At 56.2% G+C, this 21858-nt stretch overlaps 10 protein-coding genes across 10 annotated transcripts; 7 read left to right on the top strand and 3 right to left on the bottom strand.

Moving 5' to 3' along the window:
- Positions 1–36: 36 nt before the first annotated feature.
- BDY17DRAFT_300271 (Alpha/Beta hydrolase protein) lies at positions 37–2264 on the bottom strand. Its single transcript, XM_033734033.1, has 5 exons — positions 1851–2264; positions 973–1801; positions 716–915; positions 351–653; positions 37–292 (listed from the first exon to the last, which is right to left on the bottom strand). The coding sequence occupies exons 1-5, from the start codon at positions 2177–2179 to the stop codon at positions 253–255; spliced, it is 1701 nt and encodes a 566-aa protein (XP_033588665.1). The 5' UTR covers positions 2180–2264; the 3' UTR covers positions 37–252.
- A 549-nt stretch (positions 2265–2813) lies between these two features.
- Positions 2814–4079, top strand: BDY17DRAFT_177279 (nicotinate-nucleotide pyrophosphorylase). Its single transcript, XM_033729869.1, has 2 exons — positions 2814–2896; positions 2991–4079. Exon 2 carries the CDS (start codon positions 3031–3033, stop codon positions 3979–3981), a length of 951 nt encoding a protein of 316 aa, XP_033588664.1. The 5' UTR covers positions 2814–2896; positions 2991–3030; the 3' UTR covers positions 3982–4079.
- Positions 4074–5576, top strand: BDY17DRAFT_300267 (uncharacterized protein). Its single transcript, XM_033734032.1, has 3 exons — positions 4074–4405; positions 4466–4883; positions 4938–5576. Exons 1-3 carry the CDS (start codon positions 4199–4201, stop codon positions 5093–5095), a joined length of 783 nt encoding a protein of 260 aa, XP_033588663.1. The 5' UTR covers positions 4074–4198; the 3' UTR covers positions 5096–5576.
- A 180-nt stretch (positions 5577–5756) lies between these two features.
- Positions 5757–8249, top strand: BDY17DRAFT_300256 (caspase domain-containing protein). The gene is made up of 5 exons (XM_033734031.1): positions 5757–6240; positions 6292–6494; positions 6548–7016; positions 7069–7386; positions 7667–8249. The coding sequence occupies exons 1-5, from the start codon at positions 6134–6136 to the stop codon at positions 7842–7844; spliced, it is 1275 nt and encodes a 424-aa protein (XP_033588662.1). The 5' UTR covers positions 5757–6133; the 3' UTR covers positions 7845–8249.
- A 1072-nt stretch (positions 8250–9321) lies between these two features.
- Positions 9322–10536, top strand: BDY17DRAFT_252606 (aquaporin-like protein; the record flags this gene model as incomplete). Its single annotated transcript, XM_033731268.1, has 3 exons — positions 9322–9829; positions 9878–10021; positions 10079–10536. The coding sequence occupies 3 exons, from the start codon at positions 9322–9324 to the stop codon at positions 10534–10536; spliced, it is 1110 nt and encodes a 369-aa protein (XP_033588661.1).
- A 381-nt stretch (positions 10537–10917) lies between these two features.
- Positions 10918–12775, bottom strand: BDY17DRAFT_317697 (acetyl-coenzyme A transporter 1; the record flags this gene model as incomplete). The annotated part of the gene is made up of 4 exons (XM_033736126.1): positions 10918–11042; positions 11111–11322; positions 11382–12129; positions 12190–12775. 4 exons carry the CDS (start codon positions 12773–12775, stop codon positions 10918–10920), a joined length of 1671 nt encoding a protein of 556 aa, XP_033588660.1.
- A 3556-nt stretch (positions 12776–16331) lies between these two features.
- Positions 16332–17271, top strand: BDY17DRAFT_300249 (uncharacterized protein). Its single transcript, XM_033734030.1, has one exon. It carries the CDS (start codon positions 16580–16582, stop codon positions 17012–17014), a length of 435 nt encoding a protein of 144 aa, XP_033588659.1. The 5' UTR covers positions 16332–16579; the 3' UTR covers positions 17015–17271.
- Positions 17272–17722: 451 nt separating this feature from the next.
- On the top strand, positions 17723–18848 carry BDY17DRAFT_176976 (uncharacterized protein). The gene is made up of 3 exons (XM_033729867.1): positions 17723–18400; positions 18461–18538; positions 18616–18848. The coding sequence occupies exons 1-3, from the start codon at positions 17829–17831 to the stop codon at positions 18806–18808; spliced, it is 843 nt and encodes a 280-aa protein (XP_033588658.1). The 5' UTR covers positions 17723–17828; the 3' UTR covers positions 18809–18848.
- A 474-nt stretch (positions 18849–19322) lies between these two features.
- On the top strand, positions 19323–20009 carry BDY17DRAFT_176983 (uncharacterized protein). The gene has a single exon (XM_033729868.1). The coding sequence runs from the start codon at positions 19525–19527 to the stop codon at positions 19870–19872; it is 348 nt and encodes a 115-aa protein (XP_033588657.1). The 5' UTR covers positions 19323–19524; the 3' UTR covers positions 19873–20009.
- On the bottom strand, positions 19999–21640 carry BDY17DRAFT_176970 (uncharacterized protein). The gene is made up of 2 exons (XM_033729866.1): positions 21039–21640; positions 19999–20990 (listed from the first exon to the last, which is right to left on the bottom strand). The coding sequence occupies exons 1-2, from the start codon at positions 21397–21399 to the stop codon at positions 20125–20127; spliced, it is 1227 nt and encodes a 408-aa protein (XP_033588656.1). The 5' UTR covers positions 21400–21640; the 3' UTR covers positions 19999–20124.
- Between the last annotated feature and the right edge of the window lie 218 nt (positions 21641–21858).

Below are 21858 nucleotides of genomic sequence, written 5' to 3'. Positions count from 1 at the left end.
CTGATGAGATGAGGGTTGTGGCGGAGAGGATGAGGAGGGCAATGGGAAACAAAAGGCATGGGTGATGGAGCTTGACATCATAGCTTGAGCTTAGACCAGTCGCTCTCGCCCCCGCGCAACGCGGCTCTGCCTCGCTTCCTTGTGGGGAAGGCGGCCAGCTAGCCGAATCGTCCTGGCGATGCACGTGGGTGACCATCCGTCATTAAGATTATGATGATATATAACCATGACCACACGACACACGACACACGACTACTGATACAACGCCTTTTGCCAGAAGTCACAACGGTAGCTGGTGAAGACGATTAGCACTCAAATCCCATGATCGAGACACGTGGGACAACACTTACTTCGCCGCCGGATCCCTCACCTGCGTGATAGAGCTAATATTCAAATCCTGCACAGTAGCGTTGCTTCCATACACCGGGAAGTACGGGGCTCTTGGGGAGTTGGGATTTCCAGTCTCGGCAAAGCGCGTAATGTACTGCTGCAACGTCGTGGCGACCGTGTCATTCAGGACACTCGGACTTGGCCCGTTGAAGTACGTGTAGGGGATGTCCATGCCGTGCAAGCCGGGAAAGATGGTGAAGTAGTAGGCGTGCGTGTTGTTGTTGAACGCCTTGTCCAGGTAGAAGGTGTTGCATGTGAAGATTCTGGGTGAGCAAATAGTGTTAGTATTGTGAGAGGTGGGTGTGGCTTGTCGTAGCCAACGTACAGTTCTGAGCTGATGGCTGCTGCGCGGGCGATTTGGTTGGTGTAGCCCTGTGCCTGGCTGCCGTCGAAGATTGGTGGGTACAGGGTGTTGAGGATGTAGTCTGTCACATTGGGCAGACCGACCAGGGTCGGTAGCGCTGTCAACAGCGATTCCTCGACCGCGGAATTGTTGCTGTTGTACGGCGATGTGAAGAGCAATCCCTAGGGGTCTGTCAGCTTCCAAAGTGCTGGCATATTACCACTGATGCCGTCACTAACCTCATCCAAGTTATGCCCGACCATGATGCTGAGGTTCTTGGCGTACTGTCCATGAAGGAGAAGCTCGCCGGCCAGAGCAGGAACAAAGTCTCCATCGACAGCCGGACCGTATACGAAAAACCCATACTTCGATTGCCCGACCTGGATGGTATTCGCCGTCATCAAAGTCTCAAAGGGGAGCGAGCGCGCCTCCTGAAGCGTTGACACATTCAGAATTGCCAAGTAATCGTTGAAGATTTGCTCGTTTTGGTTGTTCGACGCCAAAGGCTGGAAACCGGGGGACTGCGTGAGGGCCTGCTGGAACGGCACCGGCTTCGCTCCGCCATACGCCGTGATCTGATGCATGACGGAGCCGCCGCCGGCACTCTCTCCAAACACTGTCACGCGCGAGGGATCGCCTCCGAACTTGGAAATGTGTTTTTGCACCCATTCCAAGGCGAAACGCTGGTCGTACAATCCTGCATTCGCCGTACCATTTTCCTGAAACGTCGGGCCTGACAGCCATCCAAACGCTCCAAGGCGGTAGTTCATCGCGACGTAGATGACGCCAGTGGAGTTATTGCTCTGGCTCCGAAGGATCAATCCCGCGGAGCTGCCAGAGTCGGTCTTGTCTCCAGCCGTGTAGCCGCCGCCGTAGATCCAGACGAGCACGGGCGCGCCTTTGCCTTTGCCAGCATTGTCGAAAATGGCCTTGGGGACGACGACGTCCAGGAACAGACAGTCTTCCGTGGTGCGGGGATCCACAGCAGGGAGGCCGCCGGAGCTGGACACGTTGAAGGAAGACGAGTTGAATTGAGTCTGGCCCTGGCCTAAGTAGAGTGGGAGAAATCTTGGAGGAAGTCAGTAGGGTTCTTGCATTGGTTGGGGGAATAGCGCACTGTTCAGCAATCAACAACCAGGCTGGATCAGCTTGCGGGCAGATACGACCGGGGCTGCCGGTCTGTACGACTGAAAGATTCTTTGCAGGAGCTTGAGGAGCGGCGAAACGTAGATCGCCTACTGGTGGTGCAGCATAGCGAATGTTACTGAAGTTGTAGTAGCCGCCGGTAGAGTTGTAGAGTGTCGCCCTCTGCTTTTCGTAACCTAGATTAACGACGGGAAGGCTGCCGGAGGAATTGCTGCCACCATAGTTCGGCGCCGGCGTGGCTGATGCGAGCGATGCAAAGACAGCGGTGCCAAGCAGCCAGTTTCGGAGAGACATCATCATAGCTAATGTCTACGATACTGTGATGGACGAGGAAGATGAGAGGAAGAGGACAGAGACGAGGATGGAAGGAAAGCGGAGATATACATGCCAAGTGAGGTGTCACCTACCGCGGGACATTTCTCCAAGAATCGTCATCCGCAGTTCATGCCAAACTGGGTAGTAGCAACTTATGCCGGACTGGGTAGTGATGTCTTGAACTCAATGCATTGCGTATAGCTCGCCCGCCTCGGTCTCTCCACTCCGCATTGACCATTCCCGGCTGCACTTGCGGATGGAGGGGGGAGGTTACTGCGGCGGAGACGGAGGCGGACATTGGCACCACCCGGGTGCCGGGTCCCTGGCAGCAGACACCAGGAAGCGCATCACACATCGAAGGCGGGGTTGGGATGGACGTGCGCAGGCGAAGACTACCGTAAGAGGACGGGCGTGCGCGGGCGAAGACTGCCGCAAGAGGTTTGGCATCGACTTTCCCCGCGACTCGTGACGTGGCGTGCGATGCAACCTGAGGCATGCAGGACAAGGCTCCAACTGCCGAGGCTTCGACGGTGAATGCTCGAAATCAATCGCCGTTCGGACAGGGCACTGCACTCGGCCCGCTCCCCTTCTCAGCATACCCTACCTGACTCTGAGTTGGCCTCCGTTGACAACCCAGTCCTGACTGTGCAATCGAAGCAGCACGTGTATATATATCGCGCTGGTAACGTCGACAGATTGCAGGTAGGTGAGGCGTATTTGGTTTCGTCATCTCACAACCTCGAAGCTTCACACCTTCCGAATTCTTTCCACGCCACATCACGATTAACATCACCAGTACCACCACTCATCCATCTAGCACCCCACCCACCGCCAGCATGCCCTTCACCGAAGGCGCTCCGGCGCACGGCAACCCCGCACATCTGCTGCCGCCGTCGTGGAAAAAGACCGTCACCACCTGGCTAGAAGAAGACACGCCGAGCTTCGACTACGGCGGCTTCGTCGTCGGCGACGACCCCGCCGAAGCCCGCCTGCTCGCCAAAAGCCAGGGCATCGTCGCCGGCGTGCCCTTCTTCAACGAAATCTTCCGCCAGCTCGACTGCACCGTGCAGTGGCACGTGGCCGAAGGCGACGAGGTGGGCGTGGCGGAGAAGAAACAGCACGTCGCTACCGTTCGGGGGCCCGTCCGCTGTCTCCTCCTCGGCGAAAGAGTGGCATTGAATACCCTCGCGCGCTGCTCGGGCATCGCGACTAAATCACATTTCTTGCTGTCCATGCTGCGCAAAGCGGGATACAAGAATACGCTGGCTGGCACGAGGAAGACCACGCCTGGCTTCCGTCTGGTGGAGAAGTACGGCATGCTTGTTGGCGGCTGTGACCCGCATCGCCAGGACCTCAGCGCTATGACGATGCTGAAGGACAACCACATCTGGGCTTGTGGCGGCTCCATCCCCACCGCCGTTGCGGCCGCTAAGGCCTCGGCGGGCTTTGCGGTGAAGGTAGAGGTGGAATGTCAGACGGAGAAAGAAGCGGACACAGCCATTCGCGCCGGTGCGGACGTGGTCATGCTCGACAACTTCACCGGGGACGGAGTAAAAGTGGCGTCGCGGAATCTGAAGGAGCGCTGGGGACGGCAGAATTTCCTCATCGAGGTCTCTGGCGGCCTGACGGAGGAGAATGTGTCGAGTTATGTGTGCGATGACATCGACATCATCAGCTCGTCGAGCATACACCAGGGCGTGAAGCATGTTGATTTCTCGCTCAAGGTCATCCCCCGGACGAAGGGCAGTAATGGGAAGCTGGGAGACGGCGAGTCGAAGGCGGTGTAAAGGAGCCGATGGTTACTTTACTTCTAATCCAAATGCAATTAGCGACCACTCTGAGATATACTCGGCGTTTCAAGAGCCATTGAAATCTTTCACTCCCTGTCTATCACGTTTCGATGTTAGTCAGCTCACGATGTCGTCGAAGCTCCGCTTGGCTTCCTACATCTCTTAGTAACCTTTTGGCATTCCCCAACACTGGCCCATACCAGGCGTATTCCCTATGCTAACAACAGATGCATCGCCAAACTTCGAAGCGTTCAGAGACTGTCTGTCGACGGCGGTAATCAGCAAGCTTACAGCACCCACGAAGTCCAAGAAGCAACGGCCCGCAAAAGGGCGCAAAAACGATGGCCGTCCCTCTAATGATTCCCTAAATAACGACGTCACGGCCAGCGAGGGCGATGGAGACCTGGAAGATTTCATCGAGGTCGATGCCCACCAGACTGCCCTCGCCGTTGATCACACACGCTAAATCGCCACCGTCTAGTATCTATCCGCAGAGATCTTTAGGGAACTCCCCGCAGACCTACGCACAATCTCCTACGCAGCCGTCCAAGACAACACCACCCTGGCGGAAAAATACACCACCCCGCTGGACTCGAAAGTCATCTCACAGATCGCGGAAACACTCCCGCCGTCCATCTCGGACTCGCTGTGTACGTACGGCATGCTGGACGACGCGGCGGATCTCGATCGCTTCCTCGATCCCATCCTCGGTGGCTACGTAGGCACGGCGACCGCCGCTCCGCCGGAGTACACGCCTGCTGTGACGGCGAGTCGGCCTGCGGGTTGCGAGATTTGCGGGCGCGAACAGCTGCCGTTGACGTATCATCATCTCATTCCGAGGCAGGTGCATGCGAAGGCTGTAAAGCGGGGATGGCATAAGGAGTGGGAGTTGAATAAGGGTAGGGAAATCATGCATGGTTTGTTTGCAGCATGACTGACGAGTTGTTCTGAAGTTGCCTGGCTGTGTCGTGCGTGTCATTCTTGCGTGCATCATGTGGCGTCGAACGAGGAGTTGGCGAGGGATTTCTACGATTTGGAGAAGCTGTTGGCGAGAGAGGATGTGCAGAGGTTTGCGCGGTGGGTGGGCAGGGTGCGATGGAAGGCGAGGTGAGGCATGTGACAGACGATGTTACTGCACGAGCACTACGATCTAAGCCTCGAGAACGATTCAGGTTGTCTATTTCGAGCCCAATTCGATCGTGCCGTGTCAATCGCACATCGACCGAGGGTAGACTGCTTATAGCTCACACTGCTACACGTCTGCTCAAAAAGGCAGCACACACCAGGAGCAGATGCCAGGCATGGTTAAGCAGGTTGCGCCACAGGGACGAATGTGGCACTCGTGCGCAACGGAGCAGCCTGTTTGCGGCAAGTCGAGCCCTGACGAGCCGAGGGAGGCGGCGGTGGTGCCATGCGGCTTTGGGGCTTTGAGGCGGTGAAGTTGTGGCGCTGCAGATGAGATGCCTCGGTTTCAGGTGATTGAGAATGGCCAAGAATAGCAGAGAGTATGATGGTTTTTCGTTGAATACATTTCTCATAGTTTAATGTTGAAGCACGACGGTATTTGAGAGGATAGAATCATAATCTCCAGCACGCGTAGAGTGAAGTGGAAAGTGAAATTCGGACTCGAGCGCGGAGCTTTTGTCGGCCAAGCAGGCTGGGGTTGGCGTGCCCCGCTTCCCCCGGCCCGTTACGCGTTAACTTAGCTTGGCTCGTGCGTGCATGTTCGAGAACCCAAACTCAGCCCGCCTCCGTCTCCCCTGCGCAATCCATCCTCTCTCGAGCCTGCAAAACAGCCACCGCACACCTCCTCGTAATTTCAGCCTCCCGACCTGTGCAAAACCCCTCGGCTCCCTATCGACAAGCTTCCTCCGCCAAGAAACCAGGCGTCGAAGGCGTCCCTAGCAGCATAGCCCCCCGACCTCCGAGTGACGCAGCTCCGCCTCCACTGACACCACCGACTTCATTTGCTGCCGTCACGTCAACACCACACAATCGCCCTGTCCTGAGCTGGAGATATCATAACATATTAAACACCCTCCGCATCCGGCTGTGATCGACGCTCTCCATCAAGTCGCCAGGCTCGACGCCGCGACACCATCCCCTCACCTGCCTCCCTCCCACCCAAACCCCCTCAGCCTTATCGGGAATGTCCTTCTTCCCTGGCCAAGGCTACCACAACCAGCATCAAGGCAACCCGCCTCCTGGTCCCCCATACGGCGGTTATCCTCCCCAACAGCACCCCCCTCCCGGCGCGTGAGTCTTCCATTCGCATCGTCTTTCAAATCCGCACCCTAATGCATTCAGGCCTTATCAAACCCCGTCTCCACAGCCTCCATTCAACGGCGGGTACGGAGCGCCGCCGCCACAATACGGCAATAACTATCAAGGCGGTCCCCCACCGCCGCAATACGGGTACGGCGCTCCACCGCCGGGCAACTTTGCGCCCCAGCAGTATGGCGGAGGCCCGGCACCTCCTCATCTAGCTGGCGGCGGCCCACCACCTCAAGGTCAGACATCACTCATCTTCCCTCCACGCTGCCTATGCTGATCCGTCTCTCAGCCCAAGGTCGACCCCCGCCCCCTCCTACACATACGCAAAACTTTGGCGCTGGCGCCCCTAATGGCTACACCTTTCAATATTCCAATTGCACAGGGCGCAGGAAAGCCCTTTTGATTGGCATCAACTACTTTGGCCAGCGAGGCCAGCTTCGAGGGTGCATCAATGATGTCAAAAACATGTCGGCGTATCTCAATGGAAACTTCGGGTACAAGAGAGAGGATATGGTCATTTTGACCGACGACCAGCAGAACCCCATGAGTCAGCCCACGAAGCAAAACATCCTGCGAGCCATGCATTGGCTGGTTAAGGATGCGCATCCGAACGACTCGCTGTTCTTCCACTACTCTGGACACGGTGGCCAGACTCCCGACTTGGACGGCGACGAAGACGATGGTTATGACGAGGTAATCTACCCGGTCGACTTTAGACAAGCCGGCCACATTGTAGACGACGAGATGCATCGTATCATGTGAGTCCTTCCCGGATGAGGCAAACTCGAACGTTTGCTAACGACTAGACAGGGTACAAACGCTGCAGCCAGGCGTCCGATTGACCGCCATCTTCGACTCCTGCCATTCCGGCTCCGCACTCGACCTGCCGTACATCTACTCGACCCAAGGCGTGCTCAAAGAGCCCAACTTGGCCAAGGAAGCAGGTCAAGGCCTGCTGGGCATCGTGTCATCTTATGCGCGTGGCGACCTGAGCGGCATGGCCTCGACCGCCATGGGCTTGTTCAAGAAGGCCACGTCCGGGGACGACGTCTACAAACGCAACCTCCGCACCAAGACCAGCCCTGCCGATGTCATCATGTGGAGTGGCAGCAAGGACTCGCAGACCTCGTACGTTGACCCCTGTTTTGTTTACGATCCGCACTTTCATGTGTGGCCCTACACTCCAATGGTGCTCGAGGCTTCTACGATGCCTTCAGACACCAATTGGTTTCCACCGGAGCATCGCCCCCTTGTTCATAGCGGCATGTAGTGCTACAAACGTATTCCCCGCGTCCCGTCGTCTAGAGGAGCCCTGGTGGCTTGCTCTAGGCGTCGGGACGGTGGGCTACGTTGGCACGACCGCTTTCGTCATTGACAAGCACACCAGCTAACATTCTGCCACTCACAGATCCGACGCGCAAATCGCCGGGCAAGCGACGGGCGCCATGTCGTGGGCCTTCATTTCCGCGCTTAAGAAGAACCCGCAGCAGAGCTACGTGCAGCTGCTCAACAGCATCCGCGACGAGCTGGAGGGCAGGTACACGCAGAAGCCGCAGCTCAGTTGCAGTCATCCGCTTGGTACGTGATGCCTCGTCCCCTCCATGCTTCGCTTGCGTCGTTTCTTTTTCCTTCCTCTTTTCATGCTTTTGTCATTGGCGTTGCTGCATTTTGTTGTTCTTAGCGTTCGCATACGCATCCGCATTGTTTGGATATTGGGAGCATTTCACGCTGACGACCGGTTCTTTGCGCTGTACATTAGATACCAATTTGCTTTATGTGATGTGAGGCTTGCACACATCTGTTTTGTGACAAGAGAGGGACATGGGAGGAGCTTGTCTTGATTCGGATGGATAAGCAACGGGATGAGAAAGGGACGGACGGACGGACTGGACTGGCGGAGTGTACATTAGATGGTTCTCGGACCCGAAAGTGCATACTGGGACGGTGGGGTGGAGTTGACGGGACGTATACAACTGGAGTCTACCGCCATTACTGGCTTCTAATTGTTCCCTCGCTACTTGTTCTTTTATTTTTCGAGACCGAGGCCGCGAGTACCTACGTACCGTTATCTCCTCAAGGTGGTGGGGCAGGTGAGGTGGGGTGGGGTGGATAGGCTGAAACTACCCTAACGATTTAGCACTGACCGCTTCTTGCACACCCTACTCCGATCACAATCATGCCCTGTCAGTGCACTGGCATTTGAATCCCAGGAGATACTCCTACCACTGCCCAGGAGTCATCAAAAAATCGTCCACGCACATGCATTACGCACGCACACCCCCCTCCAAGCATCTTGGTACGGTGGAGGCTGGATCTCCGACACCGGGTGGCTCGCTGATCCCCCGGGCCATAGCTTTCGCCTCCGACTGCAACGCTTGCCGACGATCTCTGATGCCCACGCCAGATATGATGCCGAGACTCTCTCTCTCTCCAAAAGGAAGGCGGAGGAAGCTCCCCTGCTCGAGCACGCGTGGGGCTCGAGCGGCCGACCATACATCATCTTCTGCGTCACTCACCAGCCGCCACGTGCACCCGCTCGCCGGCTGAATGTCTTTGCGGTCGGTCGATTTTTCCAATCCAGCAGTAAAATTGTCGAGATTCTTGCTTCCTCGTTTCCTTCTTCGCTGTCTGTTGTTTCATAGCGTGTGACCCGCCACTTCCTCTTATCTTACCTCGTTCCTGCTCCTCACTTCCCTCGCCTCCCCCGTGCTGCGTCCTTGGCAAAAAGAGGTCTGGGGATTGATTCGATCTGCGCCTTGGCTCGGACTTTTTTGCCCATCCTGCGCGTCATTGCAACACACCTCTACCTCACCTGAAGCCTTTCGGTACCATATACATCGGACCGCCTTCCAACCCTCCCACCTATCTTGCCGTCCTGTGCTCTGCGCTTGAGATCTTACTGTCTTTTCCTACGGCGCGTTTCGACAATACCTATTTCCTCGTCAAAACATCACACTCCCGATCCTATCGTCATTGGCAGCCCTACAACAACCCGACGCCTATTGCCACACCGCCACCATGAACATCGGCACGCCGTCCAGCAACTTCGTCCAGCTGCCCTGGATGAAGCGGCGCGACACCCCGACCCCCAACAAGAATGAACTCCACCTTCCCGGCATAGGCTACCTGCCGAACAAGGTGCGCAACCACTTCGTCGCCATGGTCGGCGAGTTCATCGGCACCTTCATGTTCCTCTTCTTCGCCTTTGCCGGCACCCAGGTCGCCAATGCCTCGATTGCTGCTGCTACTGCCGGCGCTCAGACGCATCCTGACGGCAAGATTGCGCAGACGCCTAATTCGGCGGGCTTGCTTTATATTGCTTTGGCGTTTGGGTTCAGTTTGGCTGTGAATGTGTGGATCTTTTTTCGAATCTCCGGAGGCCTGTTTAACCCGGCAGTCACGCTCAGCCTGGCTCTCGTCGGTGCGATCAACTGGACTCGCGCGGGTCTGGTTTTCATTGCAGAGATGCTCGGCGCCATATGCTCTGCCGCTGTTGTGTCAGCGTTGTTTCCAGGACCACTGAATGTTACTACCACGCTCAGCGCCGATACATCACTGGCCCGCGGCTTATGTGCGTCTCTCTCTTCCCATTTCCCACTACAACGCTAACAGCATTCAGTCATCGAGATGTTCCTGACCGCCGAGCTCATCTTCACGATCCTTATGCTCGCCGCCGAAAAGCATAAAGGCACCTTCCTCGCCCCCATCGGCATCGGCCTCGCTCTCTTCGTCGCCGAACTGGCCGGCGTCTACTATACCGGAGGTGAGTAACCCTCAAACCCACACTCCCCCAAGACAACCACTAATCCACAACCCACAGGCTCGCTCAACCCCGCCCGCTCCTTCGGCCCCTGCGTCGCCAACGCCTCCTTCCCCACCGATCACTGGGTCTACTGGGTAGGCCCGCTCCTCGGCGCCCTCGTAGCCGTAGGCTTCTACCGCTTCGTCAAACTCCTCGAATACGAGACCGCGAACCCCGGCGCCGACTTTAACGAAAAAGAAGCCGAAGTCTTCGAGTTCGACGAGGACAACGCCGCGCGCGCACAAGACGTCGCCCGCCCGAATATCGCCCTCACGCCCTCTGCTGCGGATTCTCAGCGCGTGATGAGTAGGGAGAGTCAGCAGATTCCTGGGTCGGGGAGTCGGTTGGGCAGTTCGCAGAGTGGGGGGAAGCAGTTTGGGGATCTGGCGGCGTATTCTAATGGGCTTGTTGCTGAGGAGGGGAGGGCGGGGCGTGATGGTCGCGAGGTGGCGACTTCGCCTGCTCCTGCGCGGTAAGAGCACTTGCGAGCCCCTCCGTCAAGATACGGGACACAAGGCCGATGGGAAAGCGTTTTGAGCGGCGAATTCGATTCTGAGCGTACATGCAATTCTGTATTAGGAGGAAGCAAGGCGTTGCGGACCATGGTGCTTTTCGAGGGGAGTGGGACGGGTTTTGCACTGCATTTCTGTACGATTCCTGCGCTGTGTACTGTACATACCTCTTGAACGAACGACTTAAAACCAACACTGGGACAATGCAAAGAAACGCACAAGTCGGACGAGTTTTTCCGAGAGAGAAGCGTAGTACAACACATACATCTACACTTCCTCCTCACGCCCAAACTAACACAACGAAAAAAGCGTTACATGCTCATATCCCTTCCCCAACGCAGGATCCTACGCATCCTCAATTCTCCAAGCGCGCAGCGGCAAACTCTGCAACTTCATCGCCTGCGGCTTGATGAAGCCCCAAAACGTCACGACGCCGAGGATGACGCACAGCACATTGACGATGTAGTAGCCTAGCAATTCCAAAAGTCAGCACAATCGTATAATGAAGATTTGGAAGGAAGGGGAGGAGCCAACTCACCATCCGTCTGGATCGTGCACGTCCCCGCCCCTTCGATGCACCGGTGCTTCTCGGCTTCCAGCACGCAGCTGAAGGGCTGGGTGATGAGATCGCCTTTCAGCGTTGAGAGGTCTTTGGGCGGGACGGAGGGGGGCAAGCAGGTGGCTTTTGTGAAGAGGTCGACGAATTTGAGGATGAAGAAGCGGGGGAAGGTGCCGCCGAGGTTGGAGACGCTGTGGTAACTCGTCAGTTGGGTTGTGGTTTGTTTGGGGGAGGGAAGAAGACGACTTACGTTGCTAGGAGGGTCATGTATGTCCCTCCGATTGCTGGGTCGGCGATTTTGGCGTGGAAGGCGCTGATTGCTACGAACATCACTGTGCTCATGAAGGTGCTGAAGACGTGCTCGACGATGACGAGGAGGAGGTAGCCGGTTGTTGTTCCGCCGGCAGGGAATACCATGACGACGAACTGGGCGAAGACGGCGGCGATCAGACGGCCGATGAATGCCCAGCACCACACGGGTATGGGGCGGTATTGCTCCGACCATTTGCCCGCATAGTAGCCCAGCGAGATCTCAAAGGGAAAGTCGATAAGCACCGTCAGTGCCAAATCCTCCTGGCTGAAGCCCTTGTCGAGGAGTTTGAGGTTGGTGACGGCGTCGTTGGCCTGGAAGCCAATTTTGGCAATAAGGTGGATGATGATGAAGATCTGGATGTTGCGCAGCTTGAGGATGCCGCCCATGGTCTTGTAGACTTCCCAGATGGAATCGCGCTCGCGGCAGCGCTCTTCGCGTTTGAGCACCGCCAGTCCGAGGGTGACGAGGAGGTAGGCCCAGCCCCAGAAGATGAGGTAGGAGTTGAGCGTGAAGAGGCCCACGGGTTGCTGGGTTGCTGGGGACCGGAAGTATTTGTTGGCGAAGTCGGGGCTGCTGAGTGCGAGGAAGACGGTGTATGACAGGAACTGGCCAGCGGTGAGGCCTACTGTCTGCGCGGTGCTGGCGTAGGAGAGGTTGGATTGGGAGAGAAGGCTGATGGCCCAGCCTAGCATCGATCTGTTAGCACTTCGCGGAGAAATAGCAAGGTAGAAGAGAAAGCACATACCATCAACAGCAATGTCTTGAGTCGCACACATAAAGACCAGTGCGAACCACCATGCCGTAAAGCCCCACACGCCTGCTCCGCCATTCTCGCCGGCCTGCTCCATCATCTGCTGAGCATGCGTGCCTAGCCATATCATGCCAAACCCACTCAGCATCTGGATCGGCAGAATCCAGCTCTTGCGTCTGCCCACCTTCGCGCTCCACACGGCATCCACGATCGGGCTCCACAGCAACTTCAGACTGTACGGGTAGGTGGCCAAGGAGAAGACGCCGATCTGGCCGTAGCTCATATGGCTCTTGAGGAGAAAGGGTACACTGCCATGTGCCAGACCCATCGGAATGCCCTGTAGGAAATACAGGAGCACGAGCAGAAGGAAGTTTCTTCGGTCCAGCACCGACAGCTCCCAGAACCCCTTGGCTTCTCCGTCTCCATCAACACTCCCCTTTTCCCTCGAAGGCGAATGCGGGGGCGTGTGATCGAGGCTGAAACTCCTCTCATGCATCAGTCGTGTGGTCGCTCGTGTGGAGTCGCCATCGTCGTCGATGGAGTGGTGTTTGCCGGCGCGCTCGCGGAAAGAACCGTTCATGCTGCCGTCGGCGGATGGCCGGGGATGGCCGTTGGACGTGGGCGAGACGGCGGTGCTGTCGCTGCTGTCCGGCCGGTCCTGACGCACAGTGCGTGGGTTGGGGGAGCGAGCCTTGGATTTCTTGGGCATTCCTCCTCTGATCAAATCGCTGTCACTTCCTCCTCCTTCATCTGCCTCTCCGTCGCTGTCTTCCTCCTCGCGTGCTCTTTCAAGCCCTTCTACGTCGGTAAGATCGTCCTCGTCCTGGTCAAAGTGCCGCTCAAGTGTCTCCAGTTCCAAGCCTTCGGGGCGACTGCGTCGTAGTCTTCTCTGTCGTTCTTCGGCGTCTCGTGCTCGATGAAGGGGGAGGACGGGCTGGAGGGAGGAGGCGGCGATTTGAACACTGAGTCGTCGTGGAAGTAGATCACCCATGCGGCATGCAAGACATCAACATTGCGAGAGTGAGAACGTGTACGTGGCTTTCGATGGAGTGTCTCGTGGGGGAGTCTTGAAATTGTAGATGACAGCGTGTCTCCCGTCACGTTTACATAAACTTATCGCACACATGGGGTTAGCCTCGCGGCCCGAGGCTGCAAGGTCCCGCCGCCCGCCAGACCCTGTTTCCGATTGCTGCCTCAGGCCAACTTCCCACTCTACATCATGGCATAGAAAAGCGTTTCAACTGTATACTTGACAGTGATCCGTCCATTCACCAGCCAGAAGTTTGTGTCTCCAATCATCAAGGAGTTGGACGATCAATCCCCGTGACTGAAAAACCAGCTTACCTAAGGCATCTACCCCGAATTGGGTAAGCTTCACGGGTTTCTGCCTGGGGCATCTTCCTCCTGCAACTACACCTCATGTTCTTTCGATTCAAACAGACCTGAAAACAGTCACTGGCATCGCTTCGAAGCGATATCCGTCAGTCGGCGTTTCCAGTGGGACTGCTGCACATCCCCTTTTCGTCATGTACCGAGTCTGATTGAATCGCATGAATCACACACGAGGTACAGCTGTACTTCATGCACGAGATGCACACCGTTTCAACTACCCCGCGAGTCCTCGATCGAGATGCGGCGCTGCCGCGCTGGCTGTTCGGGAGCTATGCTCGGCCCGAAGGCGCCACGGGTAAGGTCTAGAAGCTTCATACAACCAGTACATGACCTCTCAAAGCACCGACATGCATCACGAAGCTGTCCTACTGGACCGGCAAGCGAGTACGAGCGCACCATTGCCAAGGCCCCCTCATGGCGAAGCTACTGCAAGTGCCAACTCATTCAATGCTACTCTTGGACTGTCGGCCGCAGGCTAATGCGGCATTGAGCTTCTGCGCCTGTCACATCATAGCCAGCGCTGCAGCTGCCGATAATGTCAGCCCACTCATGCTGCACTCCGCGGTCCCGCATGTATGAGAGCAAGACCAACATCCTCACAAGCTCTAAGCTGGCCTTCACGCCACCCCCTCGGTCGGAGACGAAGCCACCTCTCCTACAGCTGCAGATGCTTCATTGAGTCGATCCTCCGCTTAGGTCTTGGTACGAGCTACAGAGACCTCGGCTCACTGCGCGTCAGATCTCTGTAGCTCGTTCGCATAAAGCTGATGTGTTTTTGAGGGCCACAAGTCTGTGTGTTAAGTAAAGGCAAGTGCCCCGCGCTTCCTCCTGCTGAAATAGGCTGCGCAAATCTAGTCAGCCTTCTGGTCCAGTGTTCATGCCTCTCCTCGCAAGATGACAACGACGCAAACGAATTCAAACCCACACCAGGGTCTCATTCAGGACTATGATTTGGATGACTCCCTTGGTGTTGGCGGTCTCGTTCCGGCGGAGTATCTTGAACGCCGCGGTGGGGGATGGATGTTCAATCGAAATCGCTATACACTATCCGATTCATACGCCGATGAATTGGTCGAGATTAACGCTGTTCCCGATAGATCGCCGCGGCCCAAAATGTCTGAGAACTGTGTGTTCCGGAGCCAATTAGTGGTGTCGGCTCTCACTGGATTCAGCGCCCACTCAGATTTGATCATAGCCACTTGCGGACACATTGTGTTCTTCAACAATATTATGCCCAAAACTGTCATATCAGCACACCGTGAATACGGGGGCACAAGAGATCTCTCGAAGTACAAATTCGTCTTTGGTCTGACGCAAAAGTATGTGAGCGAAGACCCGCCTCCGCAACTGATACCCATGGGTAATGTCTGGGATATCGAACGGTACGTGAGAGCGAGCTGCGTCACCATCAACTCAGTGCATGTGCTAAAATCCAATTCAGCATCCTTTTTGGCCAAAATGGCACATTCGACACCACTTTCACTGAACCTGGCTCGCGCCTCAAGTGGTTTGGTAGACCGTAAGTTGAGCTATGCTGCAGAGCCCAACGCGACCTTGTGTTACCATAACACCGGCTAATCGTTCTATTCCTTGCTTTAGAGACTGGGCACTGATCCGATTGAAGCCGCTAGAAAGACTAATGTTCCCGGAGCCATTACCTCTCTTTAGCGGCGACATCAAGGATCTAGCACAGCGACCAACGAAGTTAGAAGCCATTGGACACGCTTGGGCCACTTCTTTGAAACTCTGTGGTTCTGGTATAAACGGGCCCACGGTACTCCGCACGGGCGTCAGAGCAGGGCAAGTTTGGGAAGACGAGCCCACTCCAAGAACGTCGGCTTGGGAGAAAGATGGGACACCTCCTGTGGACAAGAACAAGATAGCCCCTCTTGGCTATGGACCTTTCTATGATGCCGAGGCTACAACCGCACTCAGACCCTACGACTTCGCTTACACCTTCAAGCATAACCTCCTCACGGTCCCAGGAAACTCGGGCGGGCCTTTGATTCTCTGCGGGTCGAACTCAACGGATAAAGCGGTCCTGGGCATTGCAAGCAGCGGGACCTCAAGTGGCGAGCCACTGTTGCTCGATCGGTTCAGGTATGACCAAACATCGCACCTGATCGAGCCCTATGTTCCGAAGGATCAAATCAGCTGGAATCAGAACGCAACCAAAAACGACGTCTGGACTTCTTTGATAACGCCCGGGGCTGAACTTGTTGTCATTATCAAAGCTTTCGATGGCAGATTGGAGCCAGCTGATCAGCACGCGGGTCACCTCAATATCAGCCTTGCGTTCCAGGGACTTGACGACAGGAAATCCAGGGTCATAGCAAGACCCGCACTGGACAAGACATTCGATGGCCAGGAAGAATACCGTGTCTGGGTTCTGCCGTTGCCTAAGGACTATCTCACTTGCGAACTCGTTTCAATCACCATCAAATACATCCCGCCGGTGAGGTATCCCCTGGCTCCTTCCATATCCGCATCATCTTCTTCCGCACCTGGCGTGGACAGCGCATCGCACACAGCAACCGCATCACCATCGGTAGTTACAGCAACCTATTCGGGGCCCGGAATGTCGGACGTGCCCCCTCTCAGCGACAAAAAGACTTGGGTGCCAGCAAATCCGACCGAGCTGAGGCCTGCGACGCCCGAAGCCCCGCCGACAAGAGCGGCTCCGCTACCTGCACCGCCCGGAGGCCCGCCGACAAGAGCGGCTCCGCTACCTGCACCACCCGGAGGCCCGCCGACAAGGGCGGCTCCGCTACCTGCACCGCCCGGAGGCCCGCCGACAAGAGCGGCTCCGCGACCTGGTGCGCCAGCATTGATAGCCGACCCTAGCAAAGCCCCTGTATCGGCGACAGCGGGGACAGTGCTCAGTGCTACTCAAGACCATGAAACGGAAGTGCCAAGAGTCCAATCGTCGCACAACGCGCCAGCGCCGTCATTACCGTTAGTGCCGATTGCCAAACCGGACATCAAGACAGCAATGTCGCAGCCCGCATCGACAAACATGCCACACTCGGTGTTGGCAGCAACGCAGACAATCCCAACTGCCAACCAGGATCCTCAAATGAAAGTGCCGAGAATCGAATCGGCGCATAACGCGCCAATGTCGTTGGTGCCTTCAGCGCCCGAAAATGCTCGAGACGAGCAACCAACGTCTAAACCGCCCAACGCGCCAACCCCGGGACCGCTCTTCGTGATTGACACCCTGCATGTGCTGAGCCGCAAGCCTGGCATACGAGACCTGTTGAAGTGTACGCCGCTCTTGCGTATGACGGAACGGACTCCGCAACCTCTCTCACAGACCTTTCCTATTGGCCCGTTCATTCCTCAGGCATGGACGGATGCGCTTCGGCAGAGCGACTTGCCCGGGCTCGTAGTTGACAGTTCGGGTGCATTGCTGTCGGCACCACAGTGAAGTCGCCACCAGCCCGATCTTTCATATGTCGACGAAGATAGCGTTCGGTATCGGAATGAAACGGTCACTTGTCTTACTTTGCTATGTTGATTGTGTTCTTTTGAATCAGACGGACTTGGAAGCGATCGTCCACATCGCTTCGTAGCGAAGTCCGTCAGTCTGATCATTCTAGCAGGACTGCCACGCACTTGCTCGTTTCGTCATTTGCCGAAGTTCGCTGAATCACATACGAGGTATGGCTGTACTCCATGCACGAGATGCAGGCCGTCTCTCCCAAAGCAGCTATATGCAGCATTGACAGGAATCGCGAATTTATCCCACCGGGTCGGCCAGCCAACACGCCCGCGCCCCATTGCCAAGGCGCGTCTGAGGGCCAGGCTACTGCAGCCTCTAGCTCGTGCATGCGCTCCGTTCAGTATGGCGGATGCCGGCCAATGCTGCCTCCAGCTTCTGCGCCGCAGCAGCTGAGAACGTCAGCCCACACATGCTGTGTTCCTGTAGGACTGCACGTATGGGTGTGACCTGGCCTCCCAAGCTCCCAGCTAACCCTCACGCCACCACCTCGCTCGGAGATTGAGGAACCACTTCCACAGGTGCACATGCCCCTTCAGTCGCTTGATACGAGCTGCAGAAACCCTGGTTCGCTGTGCGTTCGCCCTTTCTAGCTCGTGCAGTGTAGATTACGTTGCTTCCAGAGGTCACAAATCTGTGGGATAAGTAGAGACAAGCGCCTGGCCCGCTCCCCTCTTGGTCAAGTCGGTCCGCACCAGTTCATTGAGCATTCTGATTCAGTATTCGTACCTATCCTACCCAAATGGCAACAACGCAAGCAAGCCCAATCCTAGAGCAGCAGTTTGTTCGGGACTGTCCTTCTGACGACACTTTGGCCATCGGTGGCTTCGTGAAGGCGAAGTATCTTGAAAAATGGGACAACAATGCCGGCTGGAAGTTGAAGACAGACCAAATGTCGACGCTATCCGTAGCCTGCGCCCTAAATTTGGTGTCCCAAGGAGTCATTACGAAGGATGCAACATGGCCTCGAATGTCCGAAAGATGTGTGTTCCGGGACCAACTCACTGTTGCTCGGGGCACCGGGTTCTTGGTCCATCCGGATGGGATCATAGCGACTTGTGGACACTGTGTGTTCACGAACGATTATGGGAAAAACCCAGAGAAGCCTCCTCTTCCAGAGATATCGAGTCTTGCCGGCACACCTTTCTCCCCGGACCCCGTCTCGCTGGGCGTGACGGATCTGGCCATGCTGAAGAGGGGTTCCACTGCAACCCGTGATCTGGAGCAAGACAGGTTTGTCTTTGGTCTAACGCAGAAGTATGCAGAAAAGAATGCGCCTCCTATACCTCAGTCAAATGTATGGGCCTTCGAGCGGTATGTGAGACTGGCCTACGCCGCCCGTCAGCTCAGTCTTGATGCTGATGTCTGGCTCAGCGTCCTCTTCGGCCAGAATGGCTCGTTTGACACTAGGAATACAGCTAAGGAGGTGCGCCTCAGTCCATTCGATAGACCGTAGGTCAAGTCATGCTCCAGAGCTTTGCGCCTTCATACTATCATGCGAATGCTGACCGGCTTGTCCATTGCCCTAGAGACTGGGCACTGGTCCGATTGAAGCCGATGCAGGGATCAAAGCTTCCACAACCGTTGCCTCTCTTTAGGGGCAATATCGACGAGGTCGTGACCGGAGCACCCAAGCTGAAAAGAATTGGGCACCACTGCGGCAATTCTCTGAAGATCTGCGATACTGCTCCCACGGCAGGACAGTGCTCCGCAAAGGCATAAAGGCTGGGGAAAAGAGCACACCCAGGCCTTGGGGTTATGGCACAAAAGGCCTTCCTGTAGACTACGACTTTGCTTATGTCTACAAAGACAACCTTCTCATAGCTTCGGGCAGTTCGGGCAGTCCTTTGATCCTGGGCGGCACAGGAAGCAACACGAGCGGCACGGTCTTGGGGATCTCAAGCAGTGGGAAAGCCTCCGGAGGGGCTCTCGTGGAATACTTGTTCACGTGGAACAAGGAGAAGCCGGATGTTATCGAGCCTTTCATACCGGGGGATGACTTGCAGTGGTACAATGGCATCACGAAAAACGACATCTGGTCTTCTTTGATCACGCCCAAAGCCGAAATTGGAGTCGTTCTCAGAACGAACGATGAAAGACTTACAGCAGACGCTCAGAAAGATGGTGATCTGTACATCAGCTTCAAGCTCGAAAATACACCCACACCGGTGATAAAGGAGTTAGGTGGCGCGAGTGGAGACCAGAAGTGGAGTTTCACGGTGCCTGAGAATGCTCTCAGTTGTGAACTGAAATCGATCACCATCGAATATCATGGGCCGGAATATGTCGACCCAGCTCGAAAGCTCCAGAAGCTGAGCTCGCCTTCGGTCTCCACGACAGCACAAAAGACGTCTCCGGCACCCAGCACATCCTCGGCATCCACAACACCTCAATCAAACCCCGCAGCGGCCGAAGCGCCTCCAGGATCTGCAATTCCAATGTCGAAGCCCCCGATGCCCAGCACCCCCTCGGTACCAATTACCACGCAAGCAACCATCCAACCAAAGGCCTCAGCCAGTCTTGCGACCAATCCGAACAAGAAAGCCGGCCCCCCGCCATCGGAAGACCAGACACCGCGCTTCTTCGTCGAAGAGCTAGTAGTGTTCAGCCGCAAACCGAACGATGACAACCCATACAACTTGACCCCGTTGCTCTGGACGTCGGGCCGCACCCAGTTGCAAGGTTCAGAGGAGACGGGTGCGCAGGGTACGTTTGTCGTCAGCCCGCTCATCCCCCAGGCGTGGTCGGACGCCCTTCGACAGCGTGTCTTTGTGAAGAAAACCTGATACAGAGAAGTGACCGTCTTGTCCCGGTATCAGGATGAAGTCTTGACCTGTGTCATTTTGCTATGTTTGCGAGGATGCATTCGATATCAGAATGTATTCGTCACCCGCGTTACTTTGCTATGTTGGCGTTCTCGTATCATTAGCTTTCAGATAACAAGTTTAACGTGACACGGCAGATTGCAGAGCAGAAATCCTACACTCCACGACACGCACTTCTCCACGTCTGAACACTCTGCACGTGAGCGTTGTGAACTACCTGCGGCCAAAAGCATCATTCAAGGTGCTCGTACGGCTTGCCTGACTCGTCCCCCCACTCCCATGCTGCATATTACTCAGCAGCGCCTCATCCAAAGCCGACTGCGTGATACTCGCGTCATCCAGATCGCTGAAACTACTGCCGATGCTGGGTGAGGCTTCGCTCCCAGACTTTCTCTGTCGCGGACTCAGCCTTTCCAGGTCGGCTTGCTGTTTCGGACTCAGTGGGCCACGTGGACCGGTCCGCTGTGCAGTGACGTCGGCGACATTCTGTTTCGATGGGATTTGTTGGGTAGAGCTTTGCGAGGATTCGGATGAGGGGGAGGCGAGTATTGGTTCTTTGACTTTGCTGTTGGACGGCGGTGGTTGCTTCTTGGGTGCAGACCGCAAGGTCGCTGTGAGATCACTCTTTGTAGGCTTCGCGGAAGAGGCGAAGGGAAGGAAGCCGTCGGAGGAGTCATCGTCTTCGTCGATTTCGGCATCGGCATCAGCATCTGAGCTGAACCTTCCACTCTCAGAGGGATTGAAGCGGGGGCTGGTCAGTGCCTCTTTCCGACCGATTGCCCACCTGCTGTCTGGCCCTGATGGTGACGGTGCATCACTGGGCGGCGACGATCTAGCTCCAGCGCGGTGTGAATCATCCGAAGTCCGACCTGGTGTGGCTTGTTTGAAAGGGATGCCGGACTGGCGTGACGATGACGGTCTAGAGGTGGAGAAGACACGACTCTGCGTGACCGTGTTGGACGACGGGGTCCGGGACATCCCCGGCTTGCCAGCCTTGAGAGTTGACGGGGATTCAGGGGCGTCGACGGGCGTCAAAGGACTTCTTCTCAAAGTATTGATCGCCGGCGGGGCCTTCACGCCTGGGTCTCATTTAGCACGCGACTTGAAGAGATTGTGATCAGACTCACTTTCAGCTCCTAGCTGTGGATGATCAGATCCTCCTAGATGAGCATCACCGGATGGCGTGGAGCCGGAGAAAGCACTCGCCGTACCGCCCGCCGCGCCAAGGCCCTTCATCTGAGCCTTTACGCCCTCGAAGTGCCGCTCGTAAAGCCATGCCGCCTGTTGAAGGAGGAAGGGGAGAGGCACGTTGAATTTGCTACTCAGTTGCTCCCAGTTGAGCGCCTTGGACTGCGAGGTTTTGGAGATGTACTTCCACAATTGCTGGTCCCTGGATGCATCCCATTGCACCTGTGGAGGATCTCGGAAGTCGTCACGAGGGAAGGGCAGACGGATGAAGACGGTATAGTGCGGGCGCGGTAAATCCATTGCGTATGGCAGCCTCGTTATTACGGCCTTGATGAAGCTACTCTTCCGTGATTCCGGCGCAGATTACCGCGCTTATCGAGCACCGAGAGACATCAAGACCTCCAGATGCCGATCATCGGTTCGAGCAGGGTTGTAGAGATACGAGCACGTGGAGTGTGGGCCTTGGGAGAGGCATTCAAACCAATACCGACAGACTCCTCGGGTTCTGGAATGGTGTGAGGTCTAGCAAGTCCGTTTTAGAGTTAAGGTGATTATTAGGCGGGTGGGGCGTAGCCGCGTCCAATCAAAAGTGGAGCGCAAACTCGATGCAACATCAAATGCCACGCGCACGCAAACCGCTAATCCCAATGTGATGGGCATTGGACTGCATGCAAGTTCATCATCAGGAGACGAGAGCACACCGCAACTGCACAGCGTGTCGCACACTTCCGAAGATGCCGAGAACGAAATGACCAGGGG

The sequence above is a fragment of the Neohortaea acidophila genome, assembly GCF_010093505.1.
Source record: "Neohortaea acidophila strain CBS 113389 unplaced genomic scaffold BDY17scaffold_7, whole genome shotgun sequence".
NCBI lineage: Eukaryota > Fungi > Ascomycota > Dothideomycetes > Mycosphaerellales > Teratosphaeriaceae > Neohortaea > Neohortaea acidophila.
The sequence above is the reverse complement of the archived record's forward strand: the minus strand, read 5'-3'. Positions and strand labels throughout refer to the sequence as shown.

Excerpts from the sequence above, each read along its gene's own strand:
- BDY17DRAFT_176983 (XM_033729868.1), top strand. The coding sequence starts at position 19,525 with ATGTCGAAGCCCCCGATGCCCAGCACCCCCTCGGTACCAATTACCACG.
- BDY17DRAFT_300271 (XM_033734033.1), bottom strand. The coding sequence starts at position 2,179 with ATGATGATGTCTCTCCGAAACTGGCTGCTTGGCACCGCTGTCTTTGCA. Across the intron at positions 1,802-1,850 it reads TGGTTGTTGATTGCTGAACA|ATTTCTCCCACTCTACTTAG; the intron begins GTGCGCTATTCC and ends ACTTCCTCCAAG. Across the intron at positions 293-350 it reads GTGAGGGATCCGGCGGCGAA|CTACCGTTGTGACTTCTGGC; the intron begins GTAAGTGTTGTC and ends CGTCTTCACCAG.
- BDY17DRAFT_300256 (XM_033734031.1), top strand. The coding sequence starts at position 6,134 with ATGTCCTTCTTCCCTGGCCAAGGCTACCACAACCAGCATCAAGGCAAC. Across the intron at positions 6,241-6,291 it reads CAGCACCCCCCTCCCGGCGC|GCCTTATCAAACCCCGTCTC; the intron begins GTGAGTCTTCCA and ends TAATGCATTCAG. Across the intron at positions 7,017-7,068 it reads GACGAGATGCATCGTATCAT|GGTACAAACGCTGCAGCCAG; the intron begins GTGAGTCCTTCC and ends ACGACTAGACAG.
- BDY17DRAFT_300267 (XM_033734032.1), top strand. The coding sequence starts at position 4,199 with ATGCTAACAACAGATGCATCGCCAAACTTCGAAGCGTTCAGAGACTGT. Across the intron at positions 4,406-4,465 it reads ACCTGGAAGATTTCATCGAG|TATCTATCCGCAGAGATCTT; the intron begins GTCGATGCCCAC and ends GCCACCGTCTAG. Across the intron at positions 4,884-4,937 it reads GGAGTGGGAGTTGAATAAGG|TTGCCTGGCTGTGTCGTGCG; the intron begins GTAGGGAAATCA and ends GTTGTTCTGAAG.
- BDY17DRAFT_176970 (XM_033729866.1), bottom strand. The coding sequence starts at position 21,399 with ATGGATTTACCGCGCCCGCACTATACCGTCTTCATCCGTCTGCCCTTC. Across the intron at positions 20,991-21,038 it reads TCCACAGCTAGGAGCTGAAA|GCGTGAAGGCCCCGCCGGCG; the intron begins GTGAGTCTGATC and ends AATGAGACCCAG.
- BDY17DRAFT_176976 (XM_033729867.1), top strand. The coding sequence starts at position 17,829 with ATGGCAACAACGCAAGCAAGCCCAATCCTAGAGCAGCAGTTTGTTCGG. Across the intron at positions 18,401-18,460 it reads AATGTATGGGCCTTCGAGCG|CGTCCTCTTCGGCCAGAATG; the intron begins GTATGTGAGACT and ends TGTCTGGCTCAG. Across the intron at positions 18,539-18,615 it reads CTCAGTCCATTCGATAGACC|AGACTGGGCACTGGTCCGAT; the intron begins GTAGGTCAAGTC and ends CCATTGCCCTAG.
- BDY17DRAFT_300249 (XM_033734030.1), top strand. The coding sequence starts at position 16,580 with ATGTCGCAGCCCGCATCGACAAACATGCCACACTCGGTGTTGGCAGCA.
- BDY17DRAFT_177279 (XM_033729869.1), top strand. The coding sequence starts at position 3,031 with ATGCCCTTCACCGAAGGCGCTCCGGCGCACGGCAACCCCGCACATCTG.